This window comes from Sorex fumeus, unplaced genomic scaffold (assembly GCF_029834395.1).
Source record: "Sorex fumeus unplaced genomic scaffold, SorFum_2.1 ptg000044l, whole genome shotgun sequence".
Taxonomy (NCBI): Eukaryota; Metazoa; Chordata; class Mammalia; order Eulipotyphla; family Soricidae; genus Sorex; species Sorex fumeus.
The window spans coordinates 51,446,906-51,467,156 of record NW_026606101.1 but is presented as its reverse complement, the minus strand read 5'-3'; the positions used below and the strand labels follow the sequence as shown (position 1 = coordinate 51,467,156).

At 44.4% G+C, this 20,251-nt stretch overlaps 1 protein-coding gene across 1 annotated transcript in view; it reads left to right on the top strand.

Annotated features, from left to right (window-relative positions):
- Nucleotides 1–20,251, top strand: part of LIPH (lipase H) — a 63,100-nt gene that overhangs the window by 16,549 nt on the left and 26,300 nt on the right. The window contains exons 2-3 of the mRNA XM_056122034.1: nt 18,029–18,396; nt 19,198–19,306. Coding sequence (XP_055978009.1) covers nt 18,029–18,396; nt 19,198–19,306 — 477 coding nt within the window. The remainder of the gene's footprint in view (nt 1–18,028; nt 18,397–19,197; nt 19,307–20,251) is intronic.

The following is a 20,251-nucleotide window of genomic DNA, read 5'->3' as shown; positions in this document are numbered from 1 at the left end:
CTAACTCAGTGGATCTGAAGTGAGTTCCCGGACTATCTAGTAGAAGCTACGCTTCACATTTTTTTCAGCTGCAGATGGTTCAAGGTACACAGGCTTCGTAAACGAAGGTATTTGTCATAAGTGTGTGTGTGTGTGCGCGCGCGCACACGCGTGCATACACACACTCATGCGCTCATGAATGTGTATTCAGTGGATAGAACATAGGGTTGCCCTGAGATCCAACCCTGACCCTCTTATAAATAGATATTTATAAAATGATCACCTTCCTTCCCCTTTATTGTTGTGAGTTGTTGACACTGTTGTTGATGAGTGGGGGTTGGACTCCCTGGCAGTGACTTCACTTGCAGGAAGTTACACATCAGTTGACAGTGCTTGAACACTTGGTCACGTGCTCACTGAGGTTTGTACCCCTGAAGTTTCAGAGCTTGCACTCCAAGGCTCGAACTTCTAGTTGAAATGCACAGGTTCTGGTTATGGTGCTTGTCAGGGTTAACTGTAGTGGTCACATACATATTCACAGAGATCACGCTTCGCACCTATGGTACTCAACCATCTTTTTAAGTTGTGTTCATGAGAATTGAGGTGCAGGGTGGTATACTCCTTGTCATGGTGCTTATACCTCTCTGTGGCACTACTTTAAGTCACTAGGATGCCAGGGATCACAGACAGCAGAGCTGCAGTACGCAAACAGCAGAACTACCTGGTGCATGTGGGACACTGGAGATTTGGACTTGTGACCTTGTGCTTGCAAGGCAGGTCCTTTGAGCCCCATGGTATTCCTCCAGGCTATCGTAATCATTTTGGTTTTTGTTTGTTCGTTTTTTAAATTTTTTTTGTTTAGGGCCTACATCTGGCAGCATTCACAGATCACTCCTGGTGGGCTGAGGGAACCTTATGGGATGCCGGGGATCAAACCTGGTTTGGCTGCATGCAAGACAAGCACCTTACCTGCTATACTATTGCCTTGGCCCTATCATAAATATCTTTTACTTCTGCCAGAGGCCAGGGACGTGACTCAGCTTTGCAGCATTTGCACACATGGACCCCAGGGCTCGAACTTCTAGTTGCGATGCACCAATTACAGTTATGACCCCTGTCATAACCCCTGGTATGTGGGGCCTGGGTTTGACCCCATCACAGAAGGAGAAATGAAAGGGAAGGGAATTAATGTTTTGTTTGTTTGCTTGTTTTGTTTTTTAGCCACAGCTCTAGATATTCAAGGGTTACTCCTGACTCTGCACTCAGAAATTACTCCTGGTGGTGCTTGGGGGACCGTATGGGATGCCCAGGGTAGAACCCAGATTGGCCATGTACAGGCAAGCACCTTACCCGCTGTACCATTTCTCTAGCCGAGAGTTAATATTTTGACTTAGGGAAATTTTTAAAAACAGGTAGATGTTTTCCTAGAGAAAAACATTCCCATGAGAATAATTTCTTTGGCTTTGAAAAAACACTGCTTGGTGTGTGTGTGTGTGTGTATATGTGTGTGTGTGTGTGTGTGTGTGTGTGTGTGTTCTCTGATGTAGAGGTGAGAGGGAGTGGGTGTGAGTGTGCATATTTATACACATGATTCAGAATGAGAGTGAGGAAATCTGGCAGCTCATTTGTTTTCTCTGTCATATTCTAAAGAAATGCGGCAGGTGGGTAAAAGCAGGGATGGCCTGCCAACCACGAGGGCATTGTGCCCATAGGAGTTTTTTTTTTTTTTCCTGTCCTGTTCCCAGGATGAAAGAGAAACCAAGCTACCACCACGTGCACATCACAGTCCTGAGCGGGATGGAATTTTCAGGCCGAATTCAGTGTGTTCCTTGGCATAAAAGAACTATTCACTGAGGGACCAGAGGGCGAGGGGAGAGAGAGGAGATGAGAGGAGAGGGGAGGGGAAGGGAGGGGGAGAGGGAAGGGGAGGGGGAGAGGGAGGGAGCACCGGGATGAAGGTGCTTGTCTTATATGCAGCTGACCTGGAAGTCATCCCTGGAGACCCAAAAGGTACCTGGAACCCCACTGGAAGTGATTCCTGAGCACAGAGCCAGGAGTAAGTCCTGAGCACTGCCAAGTGTGACCCCAAACCAAACAAATGAACAAAATATTCACTAAGACCCTTGAAGTTTCAAAAAAATAAAATGGCATTGCAAGGCAGGAACATGTTCCCTCATGCTTCAACTTCTCTTAAAAATAAGAGACTAGGGGCTGGAGCGATAGCACAGTGGGTAGAGCATTTACCTTGCACGCGGCTGACCCGGGTTTGATTCCCAGCATCCCATAGGGTACCCCGAGCACCACCAGGAGTGTTTCCTGAGTGCAGAGTGACCCCTGTGCATCGCTGAATGTGACCCAAAAAGAAAAAAAAAAAGAGACCAAATCATTTTTTAATTTTTCCAAGGCAAAACTTTCTGAGCTAACGAGATGTTTATTTTTGGGAATTCCTTTGCAACTATTTGCCCACAGACCTGAGAGGGTGCTCAAGTGCAGGTGGTTGGCCCTGTCCCAGGGTCAGCACTAAGCACGTGGGGGGAGGGTCGCAGATTCCCTGGAGTCCAGATGCCCCACCCCAAGCCCGGTGGAACAGCCACTTGACCCTCATTCCTGGCCCCAACCTTGGGCTCTGATCTCGGTGGCTTTGCGTCCCAGTGCCTAACCGTGGACTTAGGTGCTACAAATGCGCTGCAAACACTTCAGCCGCGTGTTTGGGTTTGGGGGAAGTGATGGCTTGTGCACGCCTGAGAGCCTCGGAGTGGAAACAAAGGGGTGTGAGTCAGGGCCTGGCAGGCCCAGCTCCTACCTGGAGCTGTGCCAGCACAGAGGAGTTGGAATCCACGGCTGTGCCGGGGTGTGGAGGTAGGTTAGTGGACTCAACTTCACCAACCCAGAAAGAAATGAGTCCTTTCATTTCTTTTTTTTTTTTTTTTTTTTTGCTTTTGGGTCACACCCAGCAATGCAACTATTATTCCTGGCTCTGCACTCAGGAACCACTCCTGGCAGTACTTGGGGGACCATATGGGATGCCGGGGATCGAACCTGGGTCGGCCGCGTGCAAGGCAAATGCCCTACCCGCTGTGCTATCGCTCTGGCCCCTCCTTTCATTCCTAATCAGCTGACTCAGCCTTGTGGGGAAGTTTACAGAGGATCACCCTTATTGATGGGCGCCCACCAACTCTCAGAACTTCCTCTTCCCTTGCCAACACAATTGCTTCAGCGCTGGATGCTTCCCCTACCCCATCAAATTATCTTCCTTTCATTGTTGTTTTGTATGACTGGGAGTTAATCCGAGTTGGTTGTGGTGTTTGCTCAAGGTTACACACTCTAGTTGTGCTCAAACACACCAGAGATCTCGGAGCGTGGTGGGTCCCAGGGCCGTATGTGGGAGGAGCGGAGATCAAACTCTCAGCCTCACACTTGCAAGGCAGCACTTTTCCACTGAGCCATTCCCATGATCCCTATAAGGGGTCCATCGTTCGTTCATTCCTTCCTCCCTTTCCTCCCTCCCTCCTTCCTTCCCTCCTTCCCTCCTTCCCTCCTTCCCTCCCTCCTTCCTTCCTTCCTTCCTTCCTTCCTTCCTTCCTTCCTTCCCTCCTCTCTTCTTCTTCCTCCCTCCCTCCCTCCCTCCCTTCCTCCCTCCCCTTCCTCCCTCCCTCCCTCCCTCCCTCCCTCCCTCCCTCCCTCCCTTCCTTCCTTCCTTCCTTCCTTCCTTCCTTCCTTCCTTTCTCCCTCCCTCCCTCCCTCCCTCCCTTCCTTCCTTCCTTCCTTCTTTCCTTCCTTCCTTCCTTCCTTCCTTCCCTCCCTCCTTTCTCCCTCCCTCCCTCCTTCCTTTCTCCTCCCTCCCTCCCTCCCTCCCTCCCTCCCTCCTTCCTTCCTTCCTTCTCTCCCTCCCTCCCTCCCTCCCTCCCTCCCTCCTTCCTTCCTTCCTTCCTTCCTTCCTTCCTTCCTTCCTTCCTTCCTTCCTAATAAAGTTCTTTATTCCACCACCAAAATCCCCAGTATCACCCCCTCCCATTTGATACCTCCCCCTACCTGTGTGGGACACTTTGCACAATACTCTCTTTCTCTGCTTTAGTTACCTTCGAGATTTTGAGACCAGTCCCACCACCACTCATTCCTGCAGAAAAGGCAATGGGAGACAATGTGTTTTGTATTACTTGTTATGGATACAATATAATGTCGCTCTAGGAATGCTCAAATTTTAATAATTAGGGTCTGGAGAGATCGCTGCAGCAAGTAGCTTGATCCTGAGATTCGTTCATGTGTCTCTGGATCATGGCCGTGTGGGAGCTTAAGTAGATGGTAGCTGGATGTGGTGTCATCTCAGAGTCCCATGGGGCGAGGGGAAGGCGAGGGGCCCACTCTTTCCCTCTCCCGTGAGGCCTGGCGTCTGCTGCCACTGCCACTTACACCTGGAGCTTGTCGCTGGCTTCTAGAAAATGGCAGTGGCCGGGGCTCCTAGAGGGCAGGTGGAGGGACGGCCCCTGCCCCGTCTGGAGTAGCCCAGCGGAAACAGACTATTGCAAAGTCCAGAGCCATCTCTGCAGAAAGTTGCTCGGGTCTGAGATTCGTTTGTGTGTCCTAAAGTTCTTTATTTGTCAAAAATGTACAGTGGGACCTGCTCACACATCTTCCTCAGCAGCTGGGGAAGCCCCACCCTTGGTGTTTCTGGTGTTTTTACTTGAGCTCTGTGCTCTGAAACCAGTGTAATAAGTCCTTGGCTTATTAAACAGACCATAAGGATGACCTGGTCAAGGACCCCCAAGTCTTTGACACAATAGCAGGTGTTATGAGCTTCTCATTGGGGACTTCCTTGCCGAGCTTGTTGTAGGTGGCTTTATTAAACAACACAGGGTTACTGACCTTTCCTGAACTTTGTCTTTGGGTCACGTCTTCTTTTTTGCTTTGCTGCCCCCAATTTGTTCACTGGTCTTTTTGTTTTTCTTGGCCAACTTTCCATTATCTTTTTCTTGTCATCTCCATTGTGAGACTTGTTACTGTGCTTGGCATATCGAATACGTCACGGGGAGCTTGCCAGGCTTTGCCGTGTGGGTGAGATACTCTCTGTAGCTTGCTGGGCTCTCCAAGAAGGGTGGAGGAATTGAACCCGAGTCAGCAAGGTCAGCCGCGTGCAAGGTAAATGCCCTACCGGCTGTGCTACCACTTCAGCCTGACTTTTAGTATACTCATCAGTAATATGTGCATGTATTAGGGATTGGGGCAACTATTCTCCAGTTAATTTTAGGGTATTTTCAGGACCTCTACAAACAGCAAGCAAAAAACAAACAAACATAAAAGCAACCCGGTATCCTTGGACTATTCCATCCCTATCTCTCCATCTCTGTAGTCTCCAGCTGTCAGTAACCACTTATCTACTTTCTGTCTCTTTAGATTTCCATACTCTGAATATTTTTTCATGATTGTTGACATTTGTGGCTGGCTACCAGCTTTTTTCATTTATACATTTTGTGTGTGTGTATACGTGTGTGCGCGCGCGTGCATGTGTATGCATGTGCACACGTGCCAAAGATCAAACCCAGGGCCTCCTACATGCAAAGCATGTGTTCTTCCTCTAAGTTATGTCTCTGCAAGATGACTCTAATAGTGTTTTTCTTATTCCCTTCCTCCTCTCCCTTCCCTTCATTGTTGCTGATAATATTGTGATGACTAGGAGTCACACGCCTGACTGGCAGTAGTGCTTGCCTGTTTTATTTTTATTTTTTGGTCACCCTTGGTTGTGCTCAGGCCTTACTCCTGGTTCTGCACTCAGGGATTATTCTTGGTGAGCTTGGGGGACATATGCAGTGCCGGGGATCAAACTGGGATTTACCAAATGCAAAATAAGCTATTTGCAGTACTATCTCTCCATTTCTGCCTATCATCCTTTTGAAGAGACCAACTCCACATTTGATAACTAAAGAGTATTTAGCCACCTTACCCCACAAATATTTATCATACAGATGACAAAATACATGTCTGAATGTCTGATCAATATCTTAATTATTATGAATATGGTTGTCTTTAGTTTTTTTTATCATAATGAAAAAAAACTAATTTATTGCAACATTGGTTTTTTTTTTTTTAGATTTATCTTTGGTTAATAAGACTACCCTAAAAACGTGTCTGTCTGAATAGATAATTGAATCATTCAAATCAACTAGCTGGCAAATATTAAGATTTTATGACAAATGAATTGTCCAAAAGGATTTGATGCCTCTATGGAAAGTGGAAACAGTTTTTAATTATATTTAAAAAATTTTTTTTTTCTTTTTGGGTCACACCCGGTGATGCACAGGAGTTTCTCCTGGCTCTGAGTTCAGGAATTACCCCTGGTGGTTCTCAGAGAATCCTATGGGATGCTGGGAATTGAACCCGGGTCAGCCGCATGCAAGGCAAACGCCCTACCCACTGTGCTATTGCTAATTCTTTGTTTTGTGCTTTGGTTCATACCTAGTGGTGCTCAGGGTTTACTCATGGCTCTGCACTCAGGGAACTATATGGGGTGCTGGGACTCTAACTCAGGTTTGTTGGCTGCAAAGCAGTAATACCCTACCCTCTGTACTATTCCCCTAGGCCTGCAATTTCTTTTTTAAGATGAAAACCATGATGCTCCAGGCTACTTATTTTACCTTGTTATTGGTAGAGCCGGAATCAACTCCTGGTTGGATCAAAGTTCTGTCAGCTGAATACTGCTGAAAAGAACTTTCCTTTCCCAAAATTCTTAGTTGGTTTAGGTAAAAGTAAAGGTAAAGGCCCTCCCGTTGATCGTCGATTTGCTCGAGCGGGCCCAGTAACGTCTCCATTGGAGACTTTGTTGTTACTGTGTCTGGCATATCGAATACTCTCGGTAGCTTGCCGGGCTCTCCGAGAGGGGCGGAGGAATCGAACTCGGGTCGGCCATGTTGGCCGCATGTAAGGCGAACGCCCTACCACTGAGCTATCACTCCAGGGCTGGAGCGATAGCACAGCGGGTAGGGCGTTCGCCTTACAAGCGGCCAACATGGCCGACCCGAGTTCGATTCCTCCGCCCCTCTCGGAGAGCCCGGCAAGCTACCGAGAGTATTCGATATGCCAGACACAGTAACAACAAAGTCTCCAATGGAGACATTACTGGGCCCGCTCGAGCATTTCCTCCTTTAGTTGGTTTAAGGAAACAAAAATTATGGAAGGGAAGGAATGAATATTTATTGAGCTCTTGCTTTAGGTCAAATCTCATACTTACTTTATTCAGTCTTAATGACAAATTACTCCAACTTATCATCAATGATTACTAATTTTTAAGCATCTACTATATATCAGGTCATGGGGCTGGAGCGATAGCACAGGGGGTAGGACGTTTGCCTTGCACACGGCTGACCCGGGTTTGATTCCCAGCATTCCATATGGTCTTCCGAGCACCACCAGGAGTAATTCCTGAGCTCAGAGCCAGCAGTGACCCCTGTGCATTGCCGGGTGTGACCCAAAAGGCAAAAATAAATAAATATATATATATATATATCAGGTCATGCTTTAGACAATCCGTGGATATTATCTCAAATTTTTCACATCAATCCTGACAGCTGGGTTGGAATTACTGTGAAGTAAATGAGGAACTCACCAAGTACAAAATGTAAGAGAAAATAAGGAGAACAAAACTTGAGTCAAGATATTATGACTTTCAATATCATAAAAAAACTCCTTTTTCTAATTTTAATGTATCATTTAAATGAGATTTGATATTATTTCATGATGTTTAATGCAAATAACAATGTGCAAATCATTAATACTGCACATTGCAAAATATTTATTATATGTTTAGGATAAGCAAATATAACATTTGTATATATTTGAGAATTGGAGCCAAACCCAGAAGTGCTGGGAGCTTCAGCCTGTGGATTCTTCTGGGTACCAAGGATTGAAGCAGGGTCAGCTATATGCACGATAGTGCCTTCATCCCTGTACCATATCTCAGGCCAAACAACAAACCTTTAAAGAAAGATTATTGTTTGCTGAATAGTAATATGTCCTAATCTCTGTTATAGAAAATGCCATTTCCAATCAGTCTGCTATTCCAGGCCTTTACCTTCCTCCATTTCCTTGCTAGGCAGTTTATTCAAGTTAACAATGATGTGTTCACCAATAAAATAAAGAACACACACAGAGCTAAATATATTCAGTTGGCCCTTGAATAACTCATAATGGAAGCCTCCTTCTCACCCTCACCACTGCATTTGAAAACCCAAATATAATTTTTGTTTTTTTGAGAGTTCACACCCAGAGATGCTCAGGGTTTAGTTTAGTTTAGTTCAAACACCAGAGAATGCTCAGCCACATTCAACAATGCTCAAGGGCTACTCAGGAATCACTCCTGGCAGTACTTGGAGAACCATTTGGGATGCCAGGAATTGAATGTGGGTCGGCTGTGGCAAAGGCATTACCCACTATACTATTTCTCTGTCTCCTGAAAATCCAAATATAATTTATAATCAGCTCTGCAATCAGAGGTTTGCAATCATGTAAATCAATGAGTGCCTAGCTCTCTGATTTTCCATAAATAAGTAGACCCTCACTCAGAGTTCAGATTACTGTTGCTCACCTGTTAGTCAGGTTTCGATTGTAGAGTTTTGTTGAACTTTTCTCAATTGGTTCAAAATATAGAAGGGAATTTTGGTAAGTGTATTTGAGTAGTGCTCTCTCTTTGGCCTCAGTATGTTCCATATGGCTCCAGGAAGTACTCCCTGCCATCATTATGATAATCCTTTATGAAAGAAACTGAGACTCAGGTTAGGTCATAAATTAAGGGATCACATGGGCAATTGAAGGTATTACTCTAAAAAAATCTGTGATCTTTCCAAAATTATGATTTTTTTAGTTTTTTTTGAATTTTTTTTGTACTTTTTGAGTCCCATTTGACAATGCTCAGGGGTTACTCCTGGCTCTGCACTTAGAATTATCCCTGGCAGTGCTCAGGGGACTATATGGGATGCTGCGGATTGAAAATGGGTTGGCTGCGTGCAAGGCAAAAGCTCTGCCAGCTGTATTATCGCTCTGGTCCCGATCTTTCCAAGAACATGTAGTTTTGTTGTCGTTTGAGGCATCAGACCTTAGTTAGCAAACATTTCTGTGAAAAATCAAAGAATATCTCATATTTTCATCTCTGTGGGCCTTTTGGTAACTGTTACAACTACGCAGGTTCTCCTTATAGCAAGAGAACAGCCATCGATACTTGGAAATGGGCTTGGCTGGAGTGGGACCACGGTTAACCAAGCATTAGATTACAACATAGCACCCCAGGCACAAATACCTTCTCCTGGAAGATGTTAGCACTGATTTTTCTCACGCTGTTTCTCTTCATTTCATGGGGAGATAATGAATGACCATCGTATTGGATAGTTGGCATCACCCATCCAGTTGTAATTTTCCAGTGGTATTTCAGAGTGGACTTTCAGAATAGTGTGGAAATGAAAGGCAAAGTCTCTCGTGTTTCCAGTAAACTGTAGGAGAGGAGGTTAGACTTCAGGAACCAGTTTAACATGTTGTCTGGTTATTTAGTGGGACTCTGTTAATAGTACCTTGAAACAAATTTGACTTTGTAACAAAACAACAAAGTAACCCCAAAGAGGTTCTGCTTTTTGAAGGCATCGCATACTTATTCTCTTTCTACAGTTCCATTTGGGGCCTAGGATTGGGCCACTTCTGGCTCTGTGGTTGGACCAATCCTGGCTCGGCTGCTTTAGGATCACTGCTGGAAGAGCTCAGAAAACCATATCCAGTGGCAGGCATCAAAGCAGGGTTCATTTAGAAATGCCAGGGGCTGGAGCAATAGCACAGCAGGTAGGGTATTTGCCTTGCACATGACCGATCTGGGTTCGATTCCCAGCATCTCATATGTCTCCAGAGCACTGCCAGGAGTAATTTCTGAATGCAGAGCCAGGAGTAACCCCTGTGCATCACCGGGTGTGACCCAAAATGCAATAAATAAATTTTTAAAAAAATTTAGAAATGCCAGGGCTGGAGCAATAGCACAACAGGTAGGGTGTTTGTCTTGCACACAGTTGACCCAGGTTCGATTCCCAGCATCTCATATGGTCCCCTGAGCACTGCCAGTAGTGATTCCTGAGTGCAGAGCCAGGAGGAACCCCTGTGCATCACCGGATGTGATCCAAAAAGCAAAAAAAAAAAAAAAACAAACCAAAAAACCCAAATTTAGAAATGTCAGCATCAGGGCTGCGGAGAGGCCTCAAAAGACAAGAGTACATATTTTGTGTGCTGGTGTCCCAGGTTTGTTCCCTGGCACCACCACATGGTCTCTTCAGAAGCTCCTGAGCTCCCGAGAACACCTGGGAATAGCTTTTAGTACCTTTGGGTGTGCCCCCCTCCCCAAACAAAAAAATACCAGCATAAAGCTGAATTTAAAGAACTGTGTTTAGGAGCGATAGCACAGCGGGTAGGGCTTTTGCCTTGCACACAGCCGGCCTGACTGAGGCGGGTTTGATTCCTCAGCCCCTCTCGGAGAGCCCGGCAAGCTACCAGGAGTATCTCGCAAAGCCTGGCAGCTACCCGTGACGTGTTCGGTATGCTAAACACAGTAACAACAAGTCTCACAATGGAGACATTACTGGACCCGCTCGAGCAAATGGATGAACAACAGGAGGACAGTACTACAGTGTTTAGGAAATTAAACAAATCTCTATCTATAAATATTGAGTTCTCCAAATTGTCCGAGAATAGTGTCCTCCACCAAGAGAGGCCCTCTGCTCTGTGTGACGTGAACACAGACTCATCACAGACTCATAGCAGAGTCCTTGCATCACGAAACTTAAACTAATCTGTTAACATAGTCAAAACAAGATAAATTTTGTATTGAAATCTTATTGTGTGGCTGGGGAGGGGAAGACGCAGACTCAGTGCTTCTCGGGCGCTGTTCTGGTCTTTTCTGCTGGAGGAAGGACAGACATTGGGGGCGATTGAACCTGAGTTGGCAACATGCAAGGCAAGTGCCTAGACTCTTGTGCTATCTCTCTGGCTTCAAGTTTGGTTTTTTTTTCCTTTTTGAGTCACACCTAGCGATGCTCAGGGCTTACTCCTGGCTCTGCACTCAGGAATTACTCCTGGTGGTGCTTGGGGGACCGCCAGGAGTATGGGATGCTGGGAATCGAATCCTGGTCAGCCGTGTGCAAGGCAAACGCCCTACCCACTGTGCTATGGTTCCAGTCCCAAATGTTTCCTTTTAAAAATGTTATTAATTCTGGGAGAAAGGGATTAATTGCCTCAGACATTCTAAAGCAAAGAACATCCAGGCTGCCTCACCAGAAGCCGCAATTTTCAGATTCAGCTCTAAAGCACATGACATTCCATACTTCATTTATTTCAGAAGTGTTTCATGTAAATGAAACACTCACTGTAGTGTTCATAGGCATCATTCTCCAAGAGTTAATAACATTTTAATAGGTTGATAATTTTAACATTTTAAATTAATATTTATTAAAACACTATGATTTACAGTTATTCATTATACAGTTGTTTCAAGCATTTAGTGTTATGTATATAAGAACATTAAAATCAATTAATACAATAAAATAAAATGCCTATTCTCATTTACATGTAAGTTTTAAACTCTGAAATCTAAAGTATACTGCATTAAATTTACTCGTATATTTGGATCTTATTATGGTAATAATCATGTCTCACCTGTCATTAATAAACCTTTAAAAGCTATTTTATATTAACATTTTGGAATTTTGGAATTTACTTGGAATAGGTAATGCCTACATATGTAAATTTTTCCCTAACTTTATATAAATATTTCAGTTTACAAAATTGTTTAGGATGATTTGTTACAGGCATTCAATATTCCAACACCAATCCCATTGCCATTAAACCTTCCCTCCATTATTGTCTCCAATTTTCCCAAATGTTCCTTAAGCTGCCTTCATACAGACCTTCAATAATTTATTTTATATATCTTGTTGTCGATAATTTTGCTGACAGAATGGTCAAAAAATGTTTCCTTAGAAAGAAATTAGTGTAAATTGTTTATCTCATCATGAAGATGCTGTCCTTGTAAAAGAGATTATTAAGATGTTGTACAGGTTGAGCCTTCTGTGTTTATGTTTTGTTAATCAAGATTGGTTGCTTTCTAAGTTACATCCCATCCCAATCTGGTGTGCTACTTCTGGTTTATCAGATTGAGTTATCTCTTGACTGTCGATGCAGCCATGCACTCCAGGAAGTCCAGAATTTATAAGGGGTTGGTACAGTTGAAGTTAAGTTTTTAACTGGGTTGTGGCTTTGGGTTGTGGACATGACTGCCAGGGTTTCTGGAAGTACCGGGAGGTGTGGGAGAGGTAGCTCAGACAGACTCAGAAAAAAGCCTGAAGATTTCAGTCACAAAACCCGAATGCCTGAGTTTTTTAGCAGATTCATTTCTTTTGGTGAGGTTAGGTCCCAAGATATTGGAGTCTGGTTGGGGGCATGGTGGCAATTTTGGAGTGTTGATAATTTATTTTGTTGTTGTATGTTGGGAGTAGCTCTTGTTGAGGTATCTGGGAGAATGAGAGTCAGAACAAGTGTGTAAGCTTCTTTCTCCTTTTTCTTGTCTTCCTTTTTCTCCTCTTCCTCCTCTTCCTCCTTCTCTCTCTTTCTTCTTTTTTTTTTAAATTTGGTGCCACTCCTGGATCCTGTGTTCAGGGATCACTCATGGCAAGAATCAGGGGATCCTATGTAGTGCCAGTGATCAAACCTGGGTTGGTCATGTGCAAAGCAAGTGCCCTACCCATTGTGTTATCACTCCAGTTCCTCCCTCTTCTTCCTCCTCTTCTTTTTTTTTTTTTTTTTGCTTTTTGGGTCACACCTGGTGATGCACAGGGGTTACTCCTGGCTCTGCACTCAGGAGTTAGTCCTGGTGGCGCTCAGGGGATCATATAGGATGCTGGGAATCGAACCTGGGTCGGCCACGTGCAAGGCAAACGCTCTACCCGCTGTGCTATCTCTCCAGCCCCTCTTCCTCCTCCTCCTCCTCTTCCTCACACAACTCTCTTACCTCTCATCTTTCCTGGTAGGAAAAATATAGAGAGTACTGATATGATAAACAGAACAGAAAAATTTCGTGATTGATAGATACATCAATACAAAGAGGTTTACTTTTTTTAAAACTAAAAGAGAGAGGGGCTGGAGTGATAGCACAGCGGGTAGGGCGTTTGCCTTGCACACGGCCGACTTGGGTTCGATTCCCGGCATCCCATATGGCCCCCTGAGCACCGCCAGGAATAACTCCTGAGTGCATGAGCCAGGAGTAACCCCTGTGTATTGCCAGGTGACCCAAAAAGCAAAAAACAAAAAACAAAAAAAAAAACCTAAAAGAGAGATTACAATTTGAACTAAAATTAATTTCATAGTTAAGTGGGAACAAGTACTAAGTGTGCTAACATCCTCATAGTTTATAACAGGATCACTTGAAATTGACTCAAGTTACTAACATCAGGAAGGAAAGAAGGAGAGAAAACCTTTCTGAAAAAGGTCAGGGGCAGGGATTTTGGCAGAATTGAGTGCTATGCTCTACAATGGTCTGAAGTTTCCAGATCCCAAAAACCCATGCTAAGGGCAAATGTTAGTGGATAATTAATAGGGAGACAGAGATATAGTAGAACAGGCAGGGTGCTTTTCTTGCAAGCATCTTACCCAAGATCAATCCCTGGTACCCCATATGGTCCCCTAAGCTTCCAGGAGTGATCTTGAGCACAGAGTCAGGAGTAAACCCTGAGCACCACCAGTTGCAGTCCCCAAACAAAACAGAAGTCTGAATAAATACAGCAAAGACCCACAGCCCTTTATGGAGACTTCTTCTGTCCTTTGTAATTCAAGTATTGAATCCATGGCTTCACACATAGAAGGCTTGTGCTCTCTTTCTGAACCTCATCCTTGGCCCTCACCCCTTCTCTATGCTTTTAATGCTTTCATCGAAGTAACATTGGCTTATAACATTATGTAATTCTCAGGTGTATATAGTGTAAGTCCACATCTGCATATGTTAGGTTCACACCAAAGATCTAGTCTCCGTCCCTCACCAACGTTTCACCCTCTTTCACTGAATTTCCCCTTTGCCCATTTTGTGACGTTCTCAGAATGTGTCATGGAGTGAAATCCAGATAGATGTTATATGTAAGAACCCTTTAAATGAAAGGATTCAAAGGGGAAAAATGAAAAGGGCAAAATGCAGTAGGAAAATGCCTTTGTTTAAAAGAAAGTTACAAAAGTATGTGGTAGAATTCAAGGTAGTTGAAGTACATTCAAATTTAAAAGGACATAACACTTGATATAATAATTTGAGTAATTCAAGAGAAAAATCTTTGAAGCTAAAGATTAATAGTTCTGGGAGCTTGAATTTTCTCCTCAGTGTAATGTGAAGCAAAAGGAATCCCTCATTATTGTTACGAAGATGGATTATTTCCAGATGATGTAAGAGAAAGGAGATTCCTAATCCCCAACCACACCAAACTACCTGTTTAAACTCTCATTTCTCTTTTAGGCCAAATATCACAGGCTGCGTTTTGTACCTGTTTATTTCAACAATGTCTGACTCATGCTTACTTGTTCACTTTACTTCATTGATGCCTGACTTCCTCTAAAATCTGTCTGATGTAGAACCTGAAATCGAGTGGATCCTTATTGAATGAATGACACGACTTCTATGAGAATGAGTGCTGGCACATGGGAAACTGTTAAGAGTAGTTAGTGCCAAGGAGAGAAGCTATGAAAACTATTGATCATCATCCAGTACTCACTGTGGGCTGTTCCCCAAAGCAATAGTGTTACAGAAATAACCAAGATCCTAAATATATATATGAATCTGGAGTCAAAGTGGTTTGAGCCAATAAAAATCAATGGCTTTGCCCTTTTTTCTTAAGTTTTTAATTAAGTCATTTGAGTTTTGAAGCATCTAGGCAAGACGGAGCAGGTCAGAAAGTAGATTGAGCCATTTTGTGCATATATGAAGTGGGCAGTTTCTGCTGAAGTACGCCTCTGGCTCCAAACTTTCCAACCTTCACCTGAATCATGCAAGATCTCTGATACGTGACTTATGACACAGTGACCTAACATAGCTCTTCAGGCTGAAAATGAACCGACAGAGCAGTTAAAAGTCCTCTTCTTAGAAAGGGCTCTCTCTAGCTCTGCTGTCTGACTCAGTTGTAACTCATCTCTGTGGCATTCCTCCCTGGGCCAGGTAGGTGGCAAGGAAGAGATGACATATTCTCCTCAGGCCACATCGTGAGTCAGTTCCACAGCCGAGAGTAAAACCCAGTTTTACTAAAGACTGAGACCGAGAGGCTTAGCCCTACCTTCCTGATTAATAAAGTGACTCATTAAGTTGTCAATGAATTCACTCTGGGACTTGCTCAACAGGAGCCAGAAAGGATTCAGTCCATGTTCCCCAGAACTAAGCAATCCACAGGAAGAGTCAAATGAAAGCAGCCTACAGATGGAGAAAATACTTAAGTTGTTATATAAGGTCTGAATTTCTAGGCATCACATAGGCCAGCAAGACTGCTGTCAGCTAAGAGAACAGATCTTTGGTGGTTTTTTTTTTTTTTTTTTTTTTTTTTTGCTTTTTGTGTCACACCCAGTGATGCACAGGAATTACTCCTGGCTGTGCTCAGGGGACCATATGGGATGCTGGGAATTGAACCCAGGTCGGCCACATGCAAGGCAAATGCCCTACCAGTTGTGCTATTGCTCCAGCTCCATGGTATTCTTGTACACAAAGAAAAAAAATGTGCCGATGGATGTGTTAAACTCGATTGCCTTTCACAATATATATCATATCAAATCATCTCAATATGCACTTTAAACTTACACAACATTGTTTGCCAACTCTGTCTTGATAAAGCTGGAGAAAAGAAAGATCGGGTTTATAGAGAATAAACATCACTATCCAAACCTCCCTACAGAATAATGATTAAGTGATAAGTCCTTTTTCTCCTTTAATTTACTCAAGCTTTTAACTGCTCTAGTGCTAAGGTGCTGAACTTAGGACCTCATGTGCTCTATCTATATTTAACCCCTGGCCCCTATATGGGAATAGTTTTAAACTTACAAAAAAGCTCCCAGAATTTAAAAAAATCGCAGAACACCAATAATCTTTCATAGAGATTTAACTATTATTAACATCCTGCTACATATACTTAGTATTTGCTTTCTATCCACCTCTAATTTGTTCCAAACCATTTGAGATAAATTAGCAATTTATTTATAAATATTTCCACTGTACTTTCTTACACTTAGGATTTTTTTTTTCAGGCAACTGTGGCTTAGTTAACAACTTTAATTCATTTAACATTAATATTGTACTTTAATTTTTTTTTTTGTTCTTTTCTTTTCTTTTAAAAATGTTTGGGCCACACCAGGCAGGGCTTACTCCAGGCTCTGTTCTCAGAGATCACTCCTGGCGGGACTGGAAAGAACAATATAATGTGCTGGGAATCAAACCCTAATCAGCCCTTCCCACTATACTATCTCTCTAGCCCCTCCATATCCAACTTCTGCTAACTGAATCAATAATTTATTCTTCCCATTACAGAGTTTAGTCTGAGACCAATTTCCAACTCTTATTTACTTTAATTTAGAAATTTCAGTTGGTTTCTTGTTTCTTGTCCTTGGGATATTATACAAACACACATATTTTCATGACTCCCACACTCAATGATACCGGGTTTATTGGTACTCAGAGGCTATTTCTAGTTTTGTGTTCAGTAATGACCCCCTGGTGGTGCTTTGGGGATCATATGTGGTGGTGGGATTCAAACCAGGGTCTGTAGGAAATAAGGCAAGCATCTTAGCTCCTGAACTATCTCTCCGGGTCCTTTGGAATATATTTTACAAAAATATTCTCTAACTTCCTGCTGAAAGATGTTTCAGGTTCAGTTTGTGCTATTACATTCTCCATTCCCTACCTTCCCTCTACACCCATCCTTAAAATTGACTCAGCGGAACATGACTGATTGTGGTGCTTGGAGAGAAAAGGAGAGGGCTCACGAAATCTTTCTTGGTCAGCAGGTTTAGATGCTACTGAAGGCTCAGGGAAGGCCCAGAACCTTCCCCACTGCTGACCCATGTGTGTTCTCGAGACACAAAGGGACTTGGACAGTGTGGGCTCTGCCACTGGGTCCCCTGGGAAGGATTCTGGGTCTTGGGAAGGATTCGTGAAGAGTCCAGGACATCATTCCCAGGTGCTTCTGGCCCCTCATGATAAACATGCATGCTCAGAACTGCAAGGCAACCACACTACCTGCTGTACCATCACTCTGGCCCTCCAGTATAGTTTTGCAACCTCATTCAACTAGATCCAATCCTTGGCTTTGTACTGTGAGGCAGTGAAAAAGAGCATTAGTAGTAAGTCAGAAAAACACTTCTTTCCAAATGTCTTTCTCTTTCTTTCTTTCTTTCTTTCTTTCTTTCTTTCTTTCTTTCTTTCTCTCTTTCTTTCTTTCTTTCTTTCTTTCCTTTCTTTCCTTTCTTTCCTTTCTTTCCTTTCTTTCTTTTTTCCTCCCTCTCTTCCCTTCCCTTTCCTTTCTTTCCCATCTGTTTGCTCCCTCCCTTCTTCCTTCCTTCCTTCCTTCCTTCCTTCCTTCCTTCCTTCCTTCCTTCTTTCCTTTATTCCCTTCTTTCTTTCTTTCCCTTTAATGCAAGTGTCACACACATGTTTGGTTGTGGTACTCCCCAAGGACCACCCTCTTTAGCTTCAGCGCTCACACGTTGCTCACCAGTGGTGGCACTCCCAGCCAGTGTGCTCAAATGTCTCTAGTTGTGGTGCTTTCTCCTTCATTGGAAGATCATACTCCTTCGTTGCAGGGTTGGCACACATACTGGAGCTCCTGCACACTGTTTTGGCCGGCCAGGGCCAACCTGACATATGTGGGTGGTGTGAGGGATCAAACTTTAGGTCTCATACTTGTTAGATGGAAGGTTTTGTCACTGAGCTTTTGTCCTCTGCCCTTAGCTCAGAGGACAATATTGTGACTTGATGCCCGTCTAGGGAAAGAACCTTCATGGTGCCTTCTTGTTTCCTCTCCAGATACAGATGAAACATGTGCCTCATTCACCAAACTGAGCCTTCACAGTGCCGTGGTTGGGACCGGGCTAGAGGTGAGGCTGCTGCTCTACACGGGGATCAACAAGGACTGTGCACAAATCATCAACTCTACATTTCTGGGGAACTTGAAAGTCACCAAGAAAACCACCTTCATCATCCATGGGTTCAGGCCCACAGGCTCCCCTCCAGTGTGGATGGATGATTTAGTCCAAGCGTTGCTCTTGGTCAAAGACATGAATGTGATCGTGGTGGACTGGAACCGAGGTGCCACCACTGTCGTATATAACCATGCCTCAGGGAAGACCAGGAAGGTGGCAGAGATCCTGAAGACCTTCATTGACCGGATGCTGGTAAGAGAGAACTTGGGGTCAAACTGATGTGGGCCCAGTATCTGGAGACTTAAAAAGAAAGATAAGTCCAGTTCACTGGGGCCTGCTTGGCAGCACTTGGCAATTCTGAGTAAGGCCTGAGAAGGTGGGGAAAAGAGCTGGAGATAAGACCAGAGGTCTGGTTTCTGGCCGAAGCAGGTATCCAGACCATGGCATTAAGCTAAAGGTTGACATTTTGGCGCTGGACTGTTTAGTCTGACACTGGCTCTGCCCTGTCCCCAGATGCCTGACTTTGGACAGACTATCAAACTAGGGCCTCAGTGTTTCCATCCATATAATCAAAAAAATGGGACTTGGGGGGCCAGAGTGATAGTACACAGGTAAGGCTTTTGCCTTGCAAACAACCAACCCGGGTTTGATCCCCAGCATCCCATATGGACCCCCGAGCTCACCAGGAGTGATCTCTGAGCACAGAGGTAGGAGCAATCCACGAGCACTGCTGGTTGTGAACTGGCCACCACTTAAAAAAAAGAATGACATTTCTTGGAGAGATAGTACAAAGCACTTGCCTTGCACATGGCGGATCCAAATCCCACCAGGAGTGATTCCTGAATGCAGAGCCAGGAGTAAGTCTTTGCGCACCGCTGGATATGGCCCAAAAACAAACAAAGAGAATGGTATTTCCTTGGCAGGGGTCTTGAGACATGTTCCTGAAATCATTAACAGAAGATGTTTAGAAATATTTCTTCAAAGTTGACTGTCTGGAAATATCTTCCAAATGTTGTCTCCCAACTTGTAATGATGGCCCTCTTGTCATTTCAGGAAGAAGGTGCTTCCCTTGATGACGTTTACATGATTGGAGTAAGCCTCGGTGCCCACATCGCTGGGTTTGTTGGAAAGATGTACAGTGGGCAGCTGGGGAGAATCACAGGTGAGGCTTCCCGTGTATGGGCTGGGAGGGGTGGGACATTAATCTGGGCAGGGTGGTCTTTGGGAGAGCCGTATGCAGCAATGTGAGGCCTCAGGTTTGAAACCAGCTCTTCCACTATCTTTTTTTTTTTCTTTTTGGGTCACACCCAGTGATGCACAGAGGTTACCCCTGGCTCTGTACTCAGGAACTACTCCTGGCAGTGCTTGAGGGACATATGGGATACCAAGGATCGAACCTGGGTCAGCCATGTGCAAGGCAAACGCCATACCCACTGTGCTAATCTCTCCGGCCCTGCTCTTCCACTATCTTAACTAAGCCTCTGGCAGGGTCCTATATTGAAAAAAAAAAAAAAGCAAGACAGCAGTAATATTGAGCTCAGGTTGTTTACATTATTAGTTAATATAGTGAATGCAAGCACTTTGTAACTCTGCCTGCGCCATAGAGATTGGTGGGGACCTGATTTCTTTTACGACTAGAGAAACTGTTCAGTTCCCCGGGACTCTGCCTGCGTGTGCCACGCAGGCATCATCTGCCCTTCGCCCAACCCGGAGAGCTGGGATGACCTGCCTGGGGTGTTTTGGGGCCCCAGCCTCCAGGCAGGAAAATGAGACGGGAACTTTGGTGGCTGGAACTTGCTCTCTTGAATATCAGCTTTCAGGTCAGAGTCAAATGAAAACACTCAGAAATGTAGCGGGCAAAGGTCCAAGCGGAGCTTCTGGGGCTGGGCTCTCCTGCCTGGTGCTCTGTAACTTTCCACACTGCGGATGGAGGCCAGGAGGGGGACTTGCCCAGAGACGGTGGTGGCTGCTCCCTCTCACTCCCTTCCTATAGCCCTACCTCACTCTGAAAGAGCTCTTTTAAATCCCAGGACTCTGGGTGGTGAGGGAAGGAGTCAAAGAATTCAAACACTTGGGAGGTAACTTTTTTTAAGGACACAAGTTTAGG